The following is an 18,379-nucleotide window of genomic DNA, read 5'->3' as shown; positions in this document are numbered from 1 at the left end:
GCCCATTATGTGTCACTTACCTGAAACCGAAGCCCGCAATGTCACCGTTGTCCCCACTAGCCAGGAGCGTCCATCTTCGCCCCTCTTCCTTCCGGCTCTGTGACTGGCCAGAGTCGCGTGACATCACTCCCGTGCTTGTCACGGCATGACCCCTTCTAGAAACGGCACGATGTACCCTTTCTAAAGTGTGCATGCACCGTAGTCATCGGCGCTCGGGTCTTTTGTAAATATCTACTAAACCGTGGAGGTTTAGGAGATATTTCAAGTACCTACAGGTAAGCCTTAATGAAGGCTTACCTGTAGGTAAAAGTGGTTGTACAGGGTGTACAACCACTTTAAATCCAAAGAAAATTGAATAAGAAAACTGTATCATGTATGGCCAGCCTAAGACTGGAATGCCATTAAAGTTCATGTGCGTGTAAAGGCAGGCGTCCCATTACTTTTGGTAATATAGTGTATGTGTATTGTCCATTCACTCTCCAGCTTTCTAAGTGAAAGCTGGTACGGTGGTACGGGCACAGAGCTGGAGGGTAAGAGAGTGCAGGAGCCTGGCGCTGCACCCACGGGTGGTGATCACGGGTGCAATGCTTTGCAGGCTCCTGTAGGAAAAAAATAATACATTCACATTTGTTTCTGCAGAAACCTGCACATTTATTATTTTTTCCCTAAAGGTGAACTCATCCTTTAAAAGTGCCACTGTGTCCCATGTCTTCCAAATGCTATGTGTTATACCGAATAGGCTGTAAAAAGCTAATAAAAGGCAGCAAAACAGCAAACACAGCAGCCTCATCTTCCCTAAGACATGGGGCACAGAAGGAATGTGAAGGTCAGGGCGCTCCCTGTTCTGTGTGGAGTGATCCATTGCAGCACACAGGGGACAATGGCATGTAAAATGTGTCTTATTTCTATAATGGAAGGCTGGCATATTTCTTATATTGGGGTATTCCTCAGGAAGGGGCTCAGTTGAGGGCTCTGTGTGCAGACTTTGCATTTTCTCTCTGTTAGAAGCCTGTGAGGCAATAGTTGTATTTCCAGGGCCGCCTCACATGACTAGGTTGGACTTTGTGTGCAGACTGATAAACAAGCTGAGTATAAATAGGGAGGAGACGGCCCATTGTGCAGAGCAGCAGTCTGCGGAGGACCAAGGGGCAGAGTAAGCTGTTGCATGTTAATGATACTTGCTATTCTCTAATCTTTTTCTGCAGCTTTTATTCCTCTACAAACTCTTCTCAGCTCTTCTGGCTTCTAGAAAACTTTACTGAAACTTTGTGATGATGGCTACGCAGCTACGCAAAGCAGTTGGGGGCCCTTTAAGGACACCCAGCATTCCTTTTACCGGGTGCTGCAGCTGGTTTGTTTTTGTAGGGTCCGTTCACACCAGTTGCAACACGCGTTTCTGTGCGCATTTCCTACTCCACGTGGGAATGCATTGCCATCTGCAGATGCGTGCTGAAGCATTTAATTGTTAATGGCACCCCAACGCAACGCGTGCAGGCACCAAGATGCATGGTACCGTAGTACCACGTAGTTTGGTCCTCCATCATTTTAAAAGTCGCGCCTGTGCGTGTCGTGGTGTGAACCAACAATAACTGTACATACATCTGTTTTTTTGCCCTTTAGAGCTTACAATTTAAGGTCCCTAAGTCCCCTACACGTAGTTTGGACAGGAGCCAGTTAACCTACCAGCATGTCTTTGGAGTTTTGGAGGAAACTCAAGTGAAAGACAAGCATGCAAACTCCATGCAGATAGAGGAAATATTTTCCAACAGGCTGGATGTACAAAAGTCTATCGAGAGACCAGCCTGCTTATAGATGGATCCAAATATGGTCGGTCCCTGCTGTACCAGCAAATTTCAATCCATCTATGGCCTGCCTAAGACCCCTTTCACAATGAGGCATTTTAGCACTAGAAATACCACCTGTAAAGCACCTGAAAACCACCTCTCATTTATTTCAGTGTGATTTTTCACACTGGGGCGGTGCACTTGCGGGACGTTAGGAAAAGTCCTGCAAGCAGCATGTTTTGGAGCCCTGTATACAGCGCTCCCAAAACGCCCTGCCCATTGAAAAGAATGGGCAGCGCTTCCAAAGCACTTGAAATGCGATTCGGAAGCTCCGCAACATGGGCGCTTTTAACTCCTTCTTTGGGGTTAAAAGCGACCCGCTAGCGGCTGAAAAGCGACGCTTTAACAGCGCTAAAGCGTCGCTTAAAACCAGTGGCGCCTTAGCGCTAACGCAGCCGTAGCCCCAGTGTGAAAGGGGTCTATGTCATAAAATGCTTGGCTGTTAAAATAGATAAGCTAAAGTGTATGTAAACCATGAGGTACATGCAATGGGGTTGATTTACTAAAGGCAAATAGACTGTGCACTTTGCAAAGTGCATTTGCTGCAGAGTTTAGTAAACAAGGTAAATCTTCACTTTGCAAAGAATACCCAATCACATGCAAGGAAACTAAAAAAAAATCAGCATTTTTGCTTGCACGTGATTGGACGATGGAAGTCAGCAGATCTTTTGCTCATTTACTAAGCTCTGGAGCAACTGCACTTTGCAGAGTGCACAGTCTATTTGCCATTATCAAAATAACCCCTAGGACTCCACAGAGCTGTGCTGATATGCATAGTTTCAATGCAAGGACACGTACAGTTGTATACTGTTCACGCCACCTCGTATTGCAATAATGCAAAGATTCTGATTGGTTGCTGTGTGTTACTGCCACCTAAAAACTCTATGATATCTGTTTATGAAATAAGGCTGTAAATTGTTACATAAAGTCAGGGCATGTCTGTGAGATATGTGAGATAGGACATGTTATCTTATAACCACACATATTCCTGGCTGCTGGCCATCCTGCTGACTTGAAAAGATAAGCAAAATGGAAATCGAAAAATACAGCTTTTCAGGTTCTTCAGCTGCAACTAGAGATCCTGCTAGAATGTTTTAGAACATTGCATGTACTCAAAGAAGCAACTGAAAATATTGAAATAGTGGTCTGATTACTAGAAAATTGCCCTCCTCTAAAAGCAATATTTTTTACTTTTTGCTGTAGTAAATATCCCCCTAAAAAAATAGAAAAAAATGAATTTCTTACTCAGTTTAGGTCGATATATATTCTTCTATATATTTTTGGTAAAAAAAAAAATCGCAATAAGCGTATATTGATTGGTTTGCGCAAAAGTTATAGTGTCTACAAAATAGGGGATATATTTATGGCATTTTTTTTTTAGAATTTTTTGTTTACTAATAATGACGGTGATCTGCGATTTTTAGCGGGACTGCAACATTGCGGCGGACAGATCGGACACTTTTTTGGGACCATTGACAAATATACAGCGATCAGAGCTAAAAATAGCCACTGATTACTGTATAAATGTCATTGGCAGGGAATGGGTTAACACTAGGGGGTGATCAAGGGGTTAAATGTGTGTCCTAGGGTGTGGTTCTAACTGTGGGGGGATGGGACTGACTGAAGGAGGAGGCCGATTGCTGTTCATACTTTAGTATGAACAACAGATCTGTCTCCTCTCTCCTCACAAAACGGAGATCTGTCTGTTTACATTGACAGATCTCCATTCTGTCTCTCTCAGGAGCGATCGCGGCCGCCGGGCGCGAGCATCGGCTCCATCGTCGCGCCGCGGGTGCGCGCCCTCTAGTGGTCTTAAAGCGGCCGACGTACAGCTACGGCAATTTGCCCAGGGGAGTCAGCCTGCCGCAGTTATACTGCTGGTCCTCTAGTGGTTAAGTATGACAATGAAACCATAGAGTGCAATGATTTTTATGTAGGAACCATTAGGGTTGATTTACTAAAGGCTGGCAAAATAGAGCAAATAGTCTCCAGAGCTTAGTAAATGAGGAGAAGCTCTGTTGACTTCCACTGCTCAATTATGTGCAAAGAAAAATGCATTTTTTTTTAAATTTTCCTTGCATGTGATTGGGTATTTTTTGCAAAGTGAAGCTTAATTCACTTGCTAAGCAGTGGAGCAACTGAACTTGCAGAGTGCACAGTCTATTTGCCTTTAGTAAATCAACCCCAATGTTTTTTTATGGTCATGCTTCAGGATACCAAGCCCGGCACCCAGTGAGTCGTGTACCATTGTCTCTAACAAAGGGACTGTGAGAGTTGATGACCCCTCTTTGTTACTGCTGGGTCATAAACAAGAAGATGATTTACATTTGTTCTTACCATATAACATCAACAACTAAATTATGCATCTAATGCACTTATGCATAGGGCATTAAAATGTATATATCGCCAAGATTTTTATTTTAGTTTTGGGCATTCAGTACATCCATTGAATACATCAATACAAGCACGTCCCCCCATGTGAGGTCTCTATAAAGAAAAATACCTGAAAGCCAGCACAACCCTGACTTTTCTGTTTAATCGCTAGGCGCCAATCGCACGCAAATATGCGGCCTCTCGTCAGCCGGGTCTTGGCGGTGAGCGGCCACATGTTTGCGTGCGATAGCGATGTGCCGAGAGCATGCGCCCCTGCACGCTCCCGCCACAGTTACTGGCAGCTAACTGAAAGCTCCCGTTCGCTGCTTGCGATTGGGAGCTTTCTGATCACGTGACCGCCGACACAGCCAATTACAGAGGTCATATGATCGTAAGCCCCACCCCACCTCCCGGCATACCTAAGCTCTTAAAGGGTCGGCAGGCACCGGCTCTAAGGGGTTAAGCTGACAACCCTGTCTGTGCTGCACTAAAATCCCACACAGTGTTGTCGGCTCTGTCTGGATTACAGAAAACCACCTCTTTATGTTACATAGTAAGTCTGGTTGTACCAACAGAGGAAAGGAAAACCAACACAAACAAATAGAAAGCCTCCACATAAACTATGCAATACCTACAGTTGATCCAGAGGAAGGCAAAAAAAAATAAAAAACAGTAAAGCATCATCCAATTTGCTCCAGTGGGGGAAAAAAACTCCTTCCCCAAGAGGCAATCGGATATTCCCTGGATCAACTTTACCTATAAATATTAGTATCCAGTTATATTATGTGCATTTAGGAAAGGATCCAGGCCTTTCTTAAAGCAATGTTAAGTATGGGTGGGGGGTGGTCTGTAGTCCAGCAGGAGTGAAAGGGGAAGGGCTGACAGCACCGCTTAGGATTTCAGTGTAACCAATCAGTTATTATACTCCAATATATAATAAATAATTACTCTAACTTCCATGATGAACGTACAAGAAGCATACAACATAATGCTTTTCTCTTTTTGAAGCTAAATTGTTTTGCCAAATTAAACATTTTATGAGGAAATAGAGGGATTGGTATTTTTTTTTTGATCTTCTTCTAAAAATGCTAGTTCCCTGGCTTCCATGCCTATCTTCCAATGCTTAGACTAGAGTCTCTCACCCAGAGAAAGTTTGCAGAAATTCTGACTTCACTTTGACTCTGTGCACTAACATTATTTTGTTTGGGTCAGGTTAACCTCTACCATTCATGGCTTGGCAGAACATTTAATGTGAGAAAAAAAAAAGAAAAGTACATCTAATAGAACAGCGAGATTATAAACCTGAAATCTGATATGGGCAAAACAACCTGTAGAATAGTGCAGGCAGCAATAATAAACCTACGTGAATTGGACGGAAGCTGTCTTAATTTGGTCAGCTGACTGTTCTTGCATGAAACGGTATTATGCAATCAGCACATTGTTTGCTTTGTACTCTAGGTACCTGCCAGGGCAGGTGTGTAAACAACATAGATGGATTGGAACATTGTATCCATCTGCATGAATCCTTTTCTGCCAGATTCTAAAAGTCCTAAAGAGGAACTGAACTCTGGAAGCTGCGTCCAGAAAAAGACAGGGCAAAGCCACCACTATTTTTCTTGGTCACCTTGCAGCTGATCTTTCCCCAAATATTGACCTACTATGCCTAAGGCCCCATTCACACTGTTGCACTGTTTGATTGGGCTGCCTAACGTACCAAGAGTTTTTGGCTGGGTATTGGCCCATGGTGTGCTGCCCTGCAATGGTAATGCATTGAGAAGGTGCTTTGAGGTGTCATTTAGGACTAATGTCATTTCATTGCACCAATGCATGTAACGTGTGTGTTACTGCAGTGGTGTGACATGGCCCTTATACTGCACTGTGTCTTTGAGTGGAGGTGGCCACCTTGGTGGAGGGTTTTGTTTCCTCACGTTAGAGCCTCCGGCAAGGAGAACAGTGAGGAGTACAGTAGTAACATATCCAGATCTCACGTCAAATCTCCTATGACTAGTGGCAAGAGTGCCTTAGATCTCACACTGCAGATATAGGCCTAGTTTAGACTTGCGGATGAAGGGTGGCAGCAATGCACGGTTGAGCCACTTTCCTGCCACCCATCAACTGCCCCCCCCATCAGGAATGTTTGCGTGCCACGGGCACAGTGCTTCGCTTCACATCCGCAGCAAAGTTGACCTGATCTGTAGCGATTGGTGGGGTTGTCATCCAAAACAGGGTTAAAACAGGCGGTAAAGAGGCATCACATTGATTCCTCGCCACCTGTCAGTAGCCTCTATCTGAGTGCGGATCAGGCTTCAGAGGCAAGGGAGATTTAGACGCATGGCTATATATAGCAATACAGCTATGAGGCTGGAGGCACAAGAGTGCCTTGGCACCCACACATACTAGAAAGCACACTGCTAATTTTTCGAAGGAATGCAAGACAAAAAAGGACATTTTTCAGGATAGTCACTAGGCACCATTAACATGTTCCATATGTTCCATATAACCTGGCCTAACTTTACTTTTTGAGTTCCATTTCACTGAATTTAATTTGTTTCTTTAAAATGTTTATAACCCTAAAAAAATAGAGATCCTGTTCCCATAAAGCAGATTAAACAGCAAAGTGCTTGTGCTGTCTAATCTGCCCCTCTCTAAACTGTATAAAATCTGCCTGATCCTGCCACTTCCTATGCCCCCTCTGTGTCCTGACCACAATAATCAGGGCTGCTGAGCCCTGACTACAGTGGTGGTCAAAGTATTTCCCTCCATCATCCACAGCTCTCCTCTCTGCTCTCCCTCCTCCCTGCCTGTCAGCACCATGTCTGTGTGTGTCTCCCCCCCCTCCCCCCCGCGCCACCGCTCGTAGAAAAAAAATACTAGAAATGGTCACTGTTAGCCCCTCTATTATAGCTAGGCATACCACACTGTATATGTGTTTTATTAAAACGAGGCATTTAAATACCATTTTACAACTATCTTCAGGCCGGTCCCACCTATACACCTATACAGGGAAATACTTATTTTAAATTTTAATTTTATTGATAGAATTGCATTAAACAGTCACAATATTTGCTCATTACATAGGCAGGCTTTGCTTCCTCATATGCTACACATCACAGTAGTTGTGCTTTACGCCTAGTCTATTAAAACTGTAATGTATAATGGTTAATCCACCAATTCCCATAAATAAAATAATGGAAGAATAAAAAATGTCAAAATGTGAAAGTCAAATACACAAATTCCTATCTGTTTGTTATTGCTATCTATGTAGAGTTTGTTTTTTGTCCAAGTGACCAGCAAGGCATTGCTGTGAGCGCAACTTTCTATGAAACATCCACTAGGAAGACACTGACATAAACCCCTAGTACATTCTGCAAAGTAATACATAGAGACAACAGCGGAAACAAGTGGTTCAGATCCCATCCAACAATGACATAGGTCAGGACATAAATCAAGAGGAATTATCTCCAACAGGACAAGGACAAACATTTATATCTGCTCAGAGGTTGGCTACATGGAAAAACCAGCTTGCCATATGTTCAACTTTTTGTGATATTTAGCTTTAGCTTTGCATGATATTCATTCAACTCTTTTTTTCATGCCTTTATGTGTAGCTGAGACTCTTTTCTTGTTTCTTTGATGGTTCATAGCATTCATCTTGACCATGTGCTTGTCTTTTGCAGGTGAGGCCCCACCATGTGGAAAGGCTTTGCTCTTGCCCTGGCTCTCTGCTTTCTCCCTTGGGGAGGAGCAGAGAGCCAGGGTCACCGAACGCTGTGCAAAAAACCACCCGACTGGAAGATAGGAAGCCATAATCCCATGCTGGATGCAGATGGAACAGTCACCGTTGTGGCACTTCTTCAAGCAAGCTGATACCTGTGCCTGCTGCAAGCTTCCAGGTGGGACACAATGCTCTCAGTTTAGCACAGTTATTAGAAAGAAGTTAAATTCTAGTTTGCACGTATAGTATACCAAAAATAGGATGTTGTTTGTCTAAACTTGTAACTTTGATTTTATCAGCTTGGCAGAACTGCAGCAGAAGTTGGATAATGAACACTATACAAACGTGTCCTTTATGGTCATCAACCACCAAGATGAACACTCACGTCTGAAATACCACGAGCTGAAGTCCAGGATCCCGGAAAACATTCCGGTGTATCAGCAAGAAGAGGAGCAGCCCGACGTCTGGAGTCTACTGAAGGGGAATAAAAATGACTTTCTCATTTATGACAGGTGATTTGATGCCATCCATGTGTATATTTATTTTCAGTAGCATATGACAAATGTAATGGTACAAGGCAAAACCATAAATGTGTCGCGCTACTTCTGTAGGAGCTGCAGGATTACTGTCCATGTCTTCCCCACAGGCTTTGCCCCACAGCCAGGCACACAGGCTCACTCACAAGTTTCTTCAATGACCAGTCTAGAAGTGTTGTTTTGTGGTTTTTATTTTTGGAGAACTTGGATAGGGTTAAGGGAAGTAGGTGGGATACTCCAAAAACAAGAACTATGTACAACTGAGGAGGTATTCTTCAGCACAAGTTATATGAAAGCGTTTGCTTGTAGCACACAGTAGACTTCAACTTTAAGGTAGTAGTAGTTCACTGTGAGCAGAGTCCCTTTAAGTAGTAGGTTAGGTTGACAAAGCTCTTCAGGACACAAGCCGGTGCCGCCTTTAATATACCCACAGCTGACTTTCTCTAGCACCAGAGGGCTGGAAAGAGTACAAAGGTCCCCAAGATCTTTCAGAATGTCTGTACTCACACATGGCCCAAGGAACAGCTGGTTGCCTCCTTACAACTTCCAAGTGACACCTTACTCTGGTGATACTAGATCTTCTGTGGACAGCATCCCCTCAGTCAGCTTTTTTTAGCTCCAGGGTCTCAGCTTCCAGGCGCTCAGGTCACCCACCTCACGACAGCAGACATAGCAGCAGTACCTGGGAAGGCAGCATGCCCCCCAGGCTGGACCAATCCATTCTGGGAAAAGACCCTGAGCTCAGTTTGCTCACAGAATATATGCAGTCTCCCAGCATGCCATCAGAGCCTGCCTCTTTGAGATAGGCCAGGCCTGTATCAAAATTCATGCTGCCATCTGCATAGCTTCACACCTATCATTCAGAAACTTCTCAAGTTCCTTGGATACAGAGTAGGGCTGCAACTAACGATTATTTTCATAATCAATGGCCGATTATTGTATCGCTTAATTAGATAAAAACCTCAAAAAAGGTTTGGTGTATAATTTAGTTAATAACTAAAGTAAAAAAAAAATATTCTTGAACATTTATATGCCGTGTTAAATATTAATAACCATCTATATGGTTAGGGAATAAAATATCTAATCCACTCTGAGAATAAAATATAGAAGATATATACAGTATATACATACAATATACGGTATATACAGTTAGAGGTACATATCATGACTCCAGACCTAAAACACTGTTTTGCAGATTTTAAGTCAGGATTGTAATATAATATTATGCATTAAAGGCTCCCTTGTCAAAGGTGGGTAGCTTGATGCAAACTACCTGCGCCCGCTGTCACTTATCTTGCCATACACGAACACATTTTTCCTTCAAAATTTTCATTTTGAGAAAGTTTGTTCGATTTTGTAATTGTTAGTAGGGTCAAATCAACGTTCATTTTCGACCACAGAGACAGTTAAATTTGAAACAGCAGAATATAAAGCTTTTCTTGAACTAACAAATGTTTGGACAGTGTATGTGGTTTTGGTTCAGATATTACATTCATTTTAAAATTGTATGTTAAAAGCAAGTGCAATTTTTAAATGCCATTTGTCCATTCATTGAATGTACAACGAATTTCCGTATGACTTTCAAATGAAAAAAAAACCTTCTGCCTTTTTAGAATCACTCACTTCCTTCTCCTGCCCAGGACTACATGTCCTAAGAGGTATTGCTCCTCACACATTCACAAGTTTTCAAGCACTTGTGACATGTATATGTGCTGCATTGTGTATACTGACATGCATGAATGGAGTACAGAGCTGTATGTGTGCTGCGCTGTATTTTCTGATATGTAAACAAATATTGTGTTCTGTATGCGGGCACACTAATTGGATGACCAACTAATCGAATATGAATATAGTTGTCCACTATTTTCGTAATCAGTTATATTGATTAGTTGTTTCAGCCCTGATAGAGAGGAAGCTTTGGGCCAGACTGGCAGCAGCTGAACACACTGAGCAGACCTGACTAGCAGATTGCAGCTTCACTGAGTACAGTGAGCAAATTCTGCTTTTACCTAATAAAACAATTACAGCCACTAACTACAGTGTGGCAACTAAATTTACCTATCGCAAACACACACTAATGTTAACTACCTAATTCCTAGCACCTATCTAGGAGGGTGCTACAAATGTAATAATATTGCTAATAATTTTAGTATCTTATAAACTGATTTCTTGTGCTTTCACAGACCCCAGAATAATCCAGTTTGTCCAGGGTTTAGAATTTGCTTGTCTACTTTAAAAAGCGTGGTCTGTACAGACAGTTTCATCTTGTTGCCAGCAATTAGAGAATACTCGTATTATCTTGGTAGCCCCATATTGTTCCATGAAACTTGTTTGCAAAAAGAAAACCCATTCTTTCCTAAAATTTTTTTTTTTTAACTGTTAACATGTATAAAATGCAAAGATCTTCTTGATCGTTATTGGTCCATCATTGTGATTCATGCGCCATCACTGACCAGTAGAGAGGTGCAGTAAGAATAGAAGGGAGTGAGGCAGAACTTGACCTCAACAGCAGAATTTATATAAGAGCACTCCTAGCTACAGGGATGTCTGGGCACCCATGAAATGTTTAAAGTGGCATTTGTCTGCATTTTACTCAAGTTACCAGAATATTTTAGATGGGTTTGCTTAAAGTGAAATCTCGTTTTTAATTAAACTTGGACTGGGGAGTGCAGAGAAGGCCCTGGACTGGGGGGAGGGGGGTGCAGAGGAGGCGCCCAAATGAGGCCCTGGACTAAAAGGGGAGTAGACAGGAGGCCCTTGACTGGGGGGTGCAGAGGAGGCCTTGGACTGGGGGATACAGAAGAGGCCCTGGACTAGGAGGGGAGTACACTGGAGGCCCTGGACTGGGGGGTGTAGAGGAGGCCCTGGACTTGAAAAGTGGGGTTGATAAAGGACCTGGATTCAGAGAGCAGGGTGCAGAAGAGGCTCTTAACTTGGCGTGGGCTGTAAAGGAGGCCTTGGACTGGGAGATTAGTGCAGAGGAGGCCCTGGACTATGGGGGTGGGTGCAGAGGAGGCCATTGACTAGGAAATGATGGTTGGTGTGGCAAAGGAACAGGGATGGGGGGGTACAAGGAAGATACTTGACTAGGTGAGGAGGTGTCTGGAGGTCCCAGATTAGGAGAGGGGTGTCTGGAGGCCCTGGACTAGGGCAGCAGGTGTCTGGGGGCCCTGGACTATGAGAGGGGGCTCGTGGAGGCCCTCTGGACTAGGAAAGATGGTGCCTGGAGAACCTTCCAGCTTCAGCTTCCCACTCACCCACCAAAAAATAATAGTTACCTGAACCCAATTTCGGTCCAAAAACTGTGTCTAAGAACAGCAGCGCAGCTCCCAACTCACAGGCTCAGAGGCAGCAGTGGGAGCCAATGGCTCCTGATGCTGTCAATCACAGCCTGTGAGGAGGTAGCCGGGGCAGGGCTGAGCCGCCCTGTGTTTGTCTATGGACACATAGAGCTGACTGGGAGTGGGGAGTGAGCCCACATGAGTGCCCCCATAGCAAACAGCTTGCTATGGGGCACTCAGAGGATGTTGGGAGAACCAAGAGCACCAGCAGGGGGCTCCAGAAGAGGAGGATCGGGACTGCTTTGTGCAAAACCATTACACTGAGCAGGTAAGTGTGACATGTTTGTTATTTTTTTAAAAAGTGACGAATGTCACCTGTTTCCAGACACAGCTTGTTTGGAACCAAGCTGAGTGGAAAATCTTTAAAACAAAGGCCTTTAGAAGTTGCCAACATATTAGTATAATCGGAACTGGATGGTCATGTTAACTTCATAATAGGAAATGTGTTAATTTTCTACTTTTTTTTTTTTCAGGTGTGGGCGCCTGGTGAAACACATTGAGCTTCCCTACGCGTTTTTGCAGTTCAGTTATGTGGAGGATGCAATAAAGTCAGTTTATTATGAAAACACCTGTGGAGACTGCAAACACCAGGTATTGTTGATTCCACTTATGAAAAACAACATGTCATGGTTATAATGAGTGTAATTAGATAAAATCTGTTTTCCTTTTCTTTTTTTAAAGGGAAAGCATTTTTGGGATTTAAAAAAAAAAAAAAAAAGAAAAAACAAACAATAAACTGTAAATCTCAGTGCTGTAAGACTTCCCTTGAAACCTTTACAGCTAGCATCTAACCAGGGCAATGCACAAGTTAATGAATATTTAAAATGACACTAATAGTTTATAAATAAAACAGCTATAATGTTACTATGTAACTCTCAACTACACCCAAAGCTATATTAATATTTTAGCAGTCTAAAGCTGGATACACACTATGCAACTTTTGTTGTTCGATTTCCCTTAGATTTACCTTCAACTATGTAGTGCAAGGGCCTGCCTGAATACAATTGAAAGTCTTTTGGTAACGACCTCATGCCATGTTTTGGTAAATCTAAAGAAAAAAAATCTAACGTAAATTGTATAGTATGTAGCCAGCATTAGCCTTTTAGTAAAAAAATGTTTAATTTGAATTGATTGTACATAGCAGAGTTACAACTTCTCAGATTATTTTGTGTCCTCTAGGGATCACTAGGGCAGAGACTGAACAGTATTTCCTCAATAGGGGCAGAGAGAGCAATAGAAACCTGTTCTGTAACTAATAGCAAGTTGCACGCACCGGGATTGCTAAAGAGATTACACCATTGCTTCCTCACTGGCCAAAACACTGCAGAATCACCATAAGGAAAGCAGCAGTGGAGCAACATGTCATGGGTTTGGCCAGTGAGGAAGAGATATCATAAATGTAGGTTAGTGTTGCTGTTTTCTTAACTACTTGCCAGCAACAGATTGCCTAGTGTGACATGAGCCTAACATGCGTAGCCTTAAAGCGTTTAACCCAAAAAAAAAAAAATGTTGATTCTGGTCCCTTAAAGCAGATAGCACAGCGCTTGTACTATGTAATCTGCCCCCCCTCTAAACTGTAAAAAAAAAAACCCTAAACCTACCACTTTCTGTATGCCTTCTCTAAACAGACCACAATAACCAAGGCAGCTCCGCCCTGATCACCGTGGTCAAAATGCCTCCCTCTGTGATAGGCTGCCTGCTCTCTGCTCTCCACCCTCACCCCCCCCCCCCCTTCCTCCCTGTCTGTCTCCGGCCCAGCCCTGCCCCCCCACCGCTACTGTTTTAATATTAAAATATCAAATTTGTCACTGCCAGCCTCTCTATTAGAGGCTGGCAAAGCACACTGTGTATGTTGTATTTAAAAACGAGCGCTATAAATACTGAATGTCAGCTGTCTTCAGGCCGTTCACGTGACTCGTGGCCGCATTCCAGCTCCAATGGGTGGCTTCTGCAGAGGAGACGAGCGGCCACGTGATCTCCCTCTAATGTCAGAGGGAGATCACGGCCCTCCCCACAAAAGACATCTATCACAGCTGGAAAAGCGGCCGCGAGTGATGAGACCAGCCTGAAGACAGCTGACATTCAGTATTTACAGCGCTCCTTTATAAATACAACTTGCACAGTGCGCTATGCCAGCCTCTAATAGAGGGGCATAGACTTTTAATAATGCCTTAACAAACACTTTAAATTGCATATAGTTTTAAAGTGATATTAAAAGATAAAATTAAAAAAGAGCATTGCGCAGAGCAGTCCCCTGTTGCCTCTTCTGGCCTATGGCTCCCGCTGCCCTTAGTGTCTCCTGTGAGATCAGGAAGTGAGAGGAGCGATGCTGTAGCCGAGACAGCGCTGGAGTGATGAGAAGAGTCAGGTAATCCTGGTACACCCTAATAGTTTTCTTCTTCATTTGATCCAGCAGGTTGAACGAAAAAAATGTGACAGCTCAAGTCGGAGTCACTATTAGCAATCCGATGTTAGTGCTGAAATCTCCCTTGCTGTACTATTGTATTCTGACAGGGGGACGGCCCACCACCAGAAAACTCCGATCAGCGCTCTCAGCCATTAGCTGAGAGCGCTGATCGAGAGCCGGACCGCTGCTGGTTTTCTAGCATGTTTGTCTGACAGAAGGTGGCCAAACAATAAGCTTTCAGTTGGACTGGTTGACATATACACAGGCTGAATGTCAGCCAGTTTTTATTGAACCGGGCAATGTCTCATTCGAATCTTGGCCAGTTCAGCAGGAACTGGGCGAGATTCGAACCGTGTTTGGGCAGGCTGAATGTACCAAGTTGATCGATCAACTTGGGTAGAACCAGCCTGCCAGATTTACTTGCGATTATCACTAGGGGCTGCTATAGCCACTAGCAATAATCACGGTCTCCTCCCGGCAGGGACAGCTTCCCCCGCCGGGAAAATTCAATGTCTTGGCAGGAGGGATTCCCCTGTCAGCATTCTCTGTGTTGATGGTGGAATAGTGCAAATTTGTTTCCTGCAACTCATGGTTGCAGGAAAGAAATTCACACTGTCTGTGGCCTGCCTTAGTGGTTAACTTTAATAACTAATTACTTTACAGTACCTGCAGCTACAAAGGTCATTGAGGACTTAAAGATAGCTTGATGCATGTTGCTTGAATGTCCAAAGCCTTCCCACAGGTTTACTTTAAAAGAGAATGTTCACCTAATTGGCTGTTTTCGTCAGCTGAGGGAACTATGTTTGTAGACCCTTCCTGACATTTTCCAACTAAACATGACCAAGCACTCTTGATGGAAAACTGCCCGGATGGCTTTTTCAGCTGATCATTTTTGTTTTCCCCAGAAAAAGCTAATGCCCAGATTCTCCCCGTTGCCTCTTTCATTGGCCAAAACTTGTATGTTCAGAGTGCAAATGTGCATGTTTGTGCAACCATCATCTTCACTGGATTTGTTAAATATATTCTAATTATATAAACTAAGGCAGTCTCATTGTAAAACTCTCCAATATGTAGAATTTTTAAATGGACAAAATGGTAAAAATATAATTTGATCATAAATCCACTGTAGGGGTTACACTAAAAGTATCTGTTCCTGTAGATTCCCGCTGTGTGCAAGAAAGAAGAGAATGTACCACCAGAGGTTAAGGTAGTGGAAGAGCCAGTGGAGACACTTAAACATCGTCCCCATCACCATCACCACCACCATCACAGACATGGGCACCAGCGAGAGGAGGACAAGTTGACAGATGTTAGTGGTCCAAACACCGACGTGCACAGGAAGCATCACCACCGACAGGATGAAGAAGGAGTGGGAGAAGTTGAAGAGGTCAGGCCAGAGCACCCTAGTGAGAACAGGGTGGCTGAGTCAGACCCCTCAGTCCTAAGAAATAAACTCTGAAAAAAGGTTAGGAGCTGACGAAAGCAATATCTCTGAGACTGGGAGGAGGCGTCAGGAAAGGCCACCAACAGCTGATGCTGACACTGACGACAGCTGTCTTTGCAGACAGCACTAAGCGGAGTCACTTGACAGTGTAAGGGGGATCTCCCAGCTTCCTGCAAATGACAGGAACTGCTGGCAGACAGCCCCTCAGAATCCTGACAGTGACGTCTGCCTCCCGCTGCATGACAAACATCCAGAGCAGCCCATCCTGATGACAAACATTCCTCAGTCACAGAGCATCGTGTCGCTTGAGAATGATCAAAGGGGACAGAAAACTGACAGTGACGGGAACTGTGCAATAAGCACCAGTAGGCTGCTAAAATATTGCACTGAAGAACCCACAAAAGGCAGGACGTGTGGCTTTCCAGCTGTTATTGAACTAGTTGTGCCAGCATAATCTGCTATCAGTTGCAGAATTTGAAGTTCTAGAAGAGTTGGACAGCCACTTGTTCTCCTAGTTAAGATCTAAGTCAGTAATCTTGTCACCTAAGATCACTATGGTTAGACTTGACTCTGCTGGAGAGTTTGGCAGTTAATTGCAGGGCACTTAGTTGCTGTATCTCCAGCTTTCAGAGGAATAACCATACAGGCCTAACATCAAAGCCATTTACAGGAATCTTCTGGGATAAGCAGATGTCTAGGGTGCTGTGCATGTATGTGGAGGTGGTTAATGTCACTTACATATTTGACTTCTGGCAGACAAAATAATCATTATAAACATACATTTACACTCCTTGTGGGTTCTGCTGCAGTCACTGCTTGAGCATGTGTGCTACATTCTCACCAATGAAGTCTATGTGGACCTTCTAACACCTGGCCACATTGCAGCAGGACCCACAACAAGAAGTTTGAAGGTTTTTTTTACCTTAGACCAAGGCCACATAGGTAAGTGACATACAGGCATACCCCACTTTTAAGTACGCAATGGGGTTTATTTACTAAAGCTGGAAAATGCAAAATCAGGCTCACTTCTGCATAGAAACCAATGAGCTTCCAGGTTTAATTACCAAAGCTTAATTGAACAAGCTGGGGTCAGAAGCTCATTGGTTTCTATGCAGAAGTGAGCCCGATTTTGCACTTTCCAGCTTTAGTAAATAAACCCCATTGGGTACTTAAAAGTGGGGTATGCCTGTATACTTCACACTAGACATTTACATATCCCAGAGTTGCCATTTAACATCAAGAAATGGTTTCATGCAGCTCAAGTTTTTGTGCCTCTCTCGTTGCCCTCTTGATACTGTGGTTGCATTAATGAAGGCCGAAGCAGAAACTACAAAATAGGGGCTTTTGTCTGATAACTTGCAATCATAACCAGAGGACGGACTAGAGATGAATTCTTACTTTTTGAGTCAAATTGCTTTTTTTTATTTTTTTAAAGTTCTTTTTCATAGCTAACAGTAGTATTGCGTCTTAATTATGATTTGGCATCCAGCCAAAGATCTATCCAAAAAAACACATCCTAAACTTTGTATAGTAGGTTAATAATAATACATTTTTCCTGTTGGTTTGATACTGCTTTCTTTTTTCTTTGGCATCCAGCCAAAGATCTATCCAAAAAAACACATCCTAAACTTTGTATAGTAGGTTAATAATAATACATTTTTCCTGTTGGTTTGATACTGCTTTCTTTTTTCTTTTGATATAAGATCTTAGCAGTTGAGTTTGAATGTGTTGTTTCTATAGCAAATGTTGTAACCAGTGATGGTTTATAGGGAAATAAAATCCTAGTCAACCTGAAGTACATTTTACAACTGTGTTGTGGAATAAGAGCGTAGTATGGTAGAAGGTCAGTGAAAGAGTCTAACATCTCTAAACAAGCACAATAAAAGATTTAAACAAGTTCAGTCTTTGTGTGTCTGTGTGTTATTTCTTTCTCCTGGAATTGTGTAGAAGAACTACTAATGCATTGGGGGAGATTTACTAAAACTGGCGCACACAGAATCTGATGCAGCTGTGCATAGTAATCAGCTTCTTGGTTTTATTGTCAAAGCTTAAAATGATACTAAACACACACTTTTTCATTTCCATTTTCCCTTCTATTTCTGTATCTGGATAATGGCACTATAATTATTTTAATTAAAAAAATCTAAGTATCTTTTTTCCTAATCAATATTCAGCTGTCACATGACCCAGTCTGTCTGCAGGGAAACATAAGCAGGAGGAGCTTCTAGTCCTCTGCTACTGGTCACATGTTTAAAAAACAGATTTATATCAATAAGCTGTTTTAAATTGTCATACAAATATATATTTGAAATCAATTCCTTATTATTTTTTGGCAATAACATGGTGTGGGCAGATTTCTGCCGGTCACAGGTTGTGTTACGCCCCTCCAGCTTGTGTCTTAGAATAAGAGGGAGGTGAAGCCTCTATTAATCTACATGTAGTATCCCGCCCCCATTGTGTTTAGTTGATTAGTGGGCATGGAGGAGGAGGGAGGGAGTGGGCTATCATTTACCACTGCGTATATGTATACGCCCACATGTGTGACTCTATAGTCACATGTGCTGCTCAGATGTGATAGGGAGGAAATGTTTAGCATAGAAACTCACTGAAAACTGAACATATACAGAGCTGCTAACACTGCTCTACAAAATCCCTATCTGCATTGGGGACATGGACAGAAGGTGGAGATGGAAAGCAGCAGGATCAACCAGGTTTTTTG

At 43.0% G+C, this 18,379-nt stretch overlaps 1 protein-coding gene across 1 annotated transcript; it reads left to right on the top strand.

The window, feature by feature from the left end:
* Nucleotides 1-1,000: 1,000 nt before the first annotated feature.
* SELENOP (selenoprotein P) lies at nucleotides 1,001-17,561 on the top strand. The gene is made up of 5 exons (XM_073621839.1): nucleotides 1,001-1,153; nucleotides 7,895-8,110; nucleotides 8,232-8,444; nucleotides 12,283-12,400; nucleotides 15,376-17,561. The coding sequence occupies exons 2-5, from the start codon at nucleotides 7,908-7,910 to the stop codon at nucleotides 15,673-15,675; spliced, it is 834 nt and encodes a 277-aa protein (XP_073477940.1). The 5' UTR covers nucleotides 1,001-1,153; nucleotides 7,895-7,907; the 3' UTR covers nucleotides 15,676-17,561.
* Nucleotides 17,562-18,379: the final 818 nt, after the last annotated feature.

This window comes from Aquarana catesbeiana, linkage group LG01, assembly GCF_042186555.1.
Source record: "Aquarana catesbeiana isolate 2022-GZ linkage group LG01, ASM4218655v1, whole genome shotgun sequence".
Classification (NCBI taxonomy): domain Eukaryota; kingdom Metazoa; phylum Chordata; class Amphibia; order Anura; family Ranidae; genus Aquarana; species Aquarana catesbeiana.
Note: the sequence above shows the minus strand (reverse complement) of the source record. Positions and strands in the feature narration are given on the sequence as shown.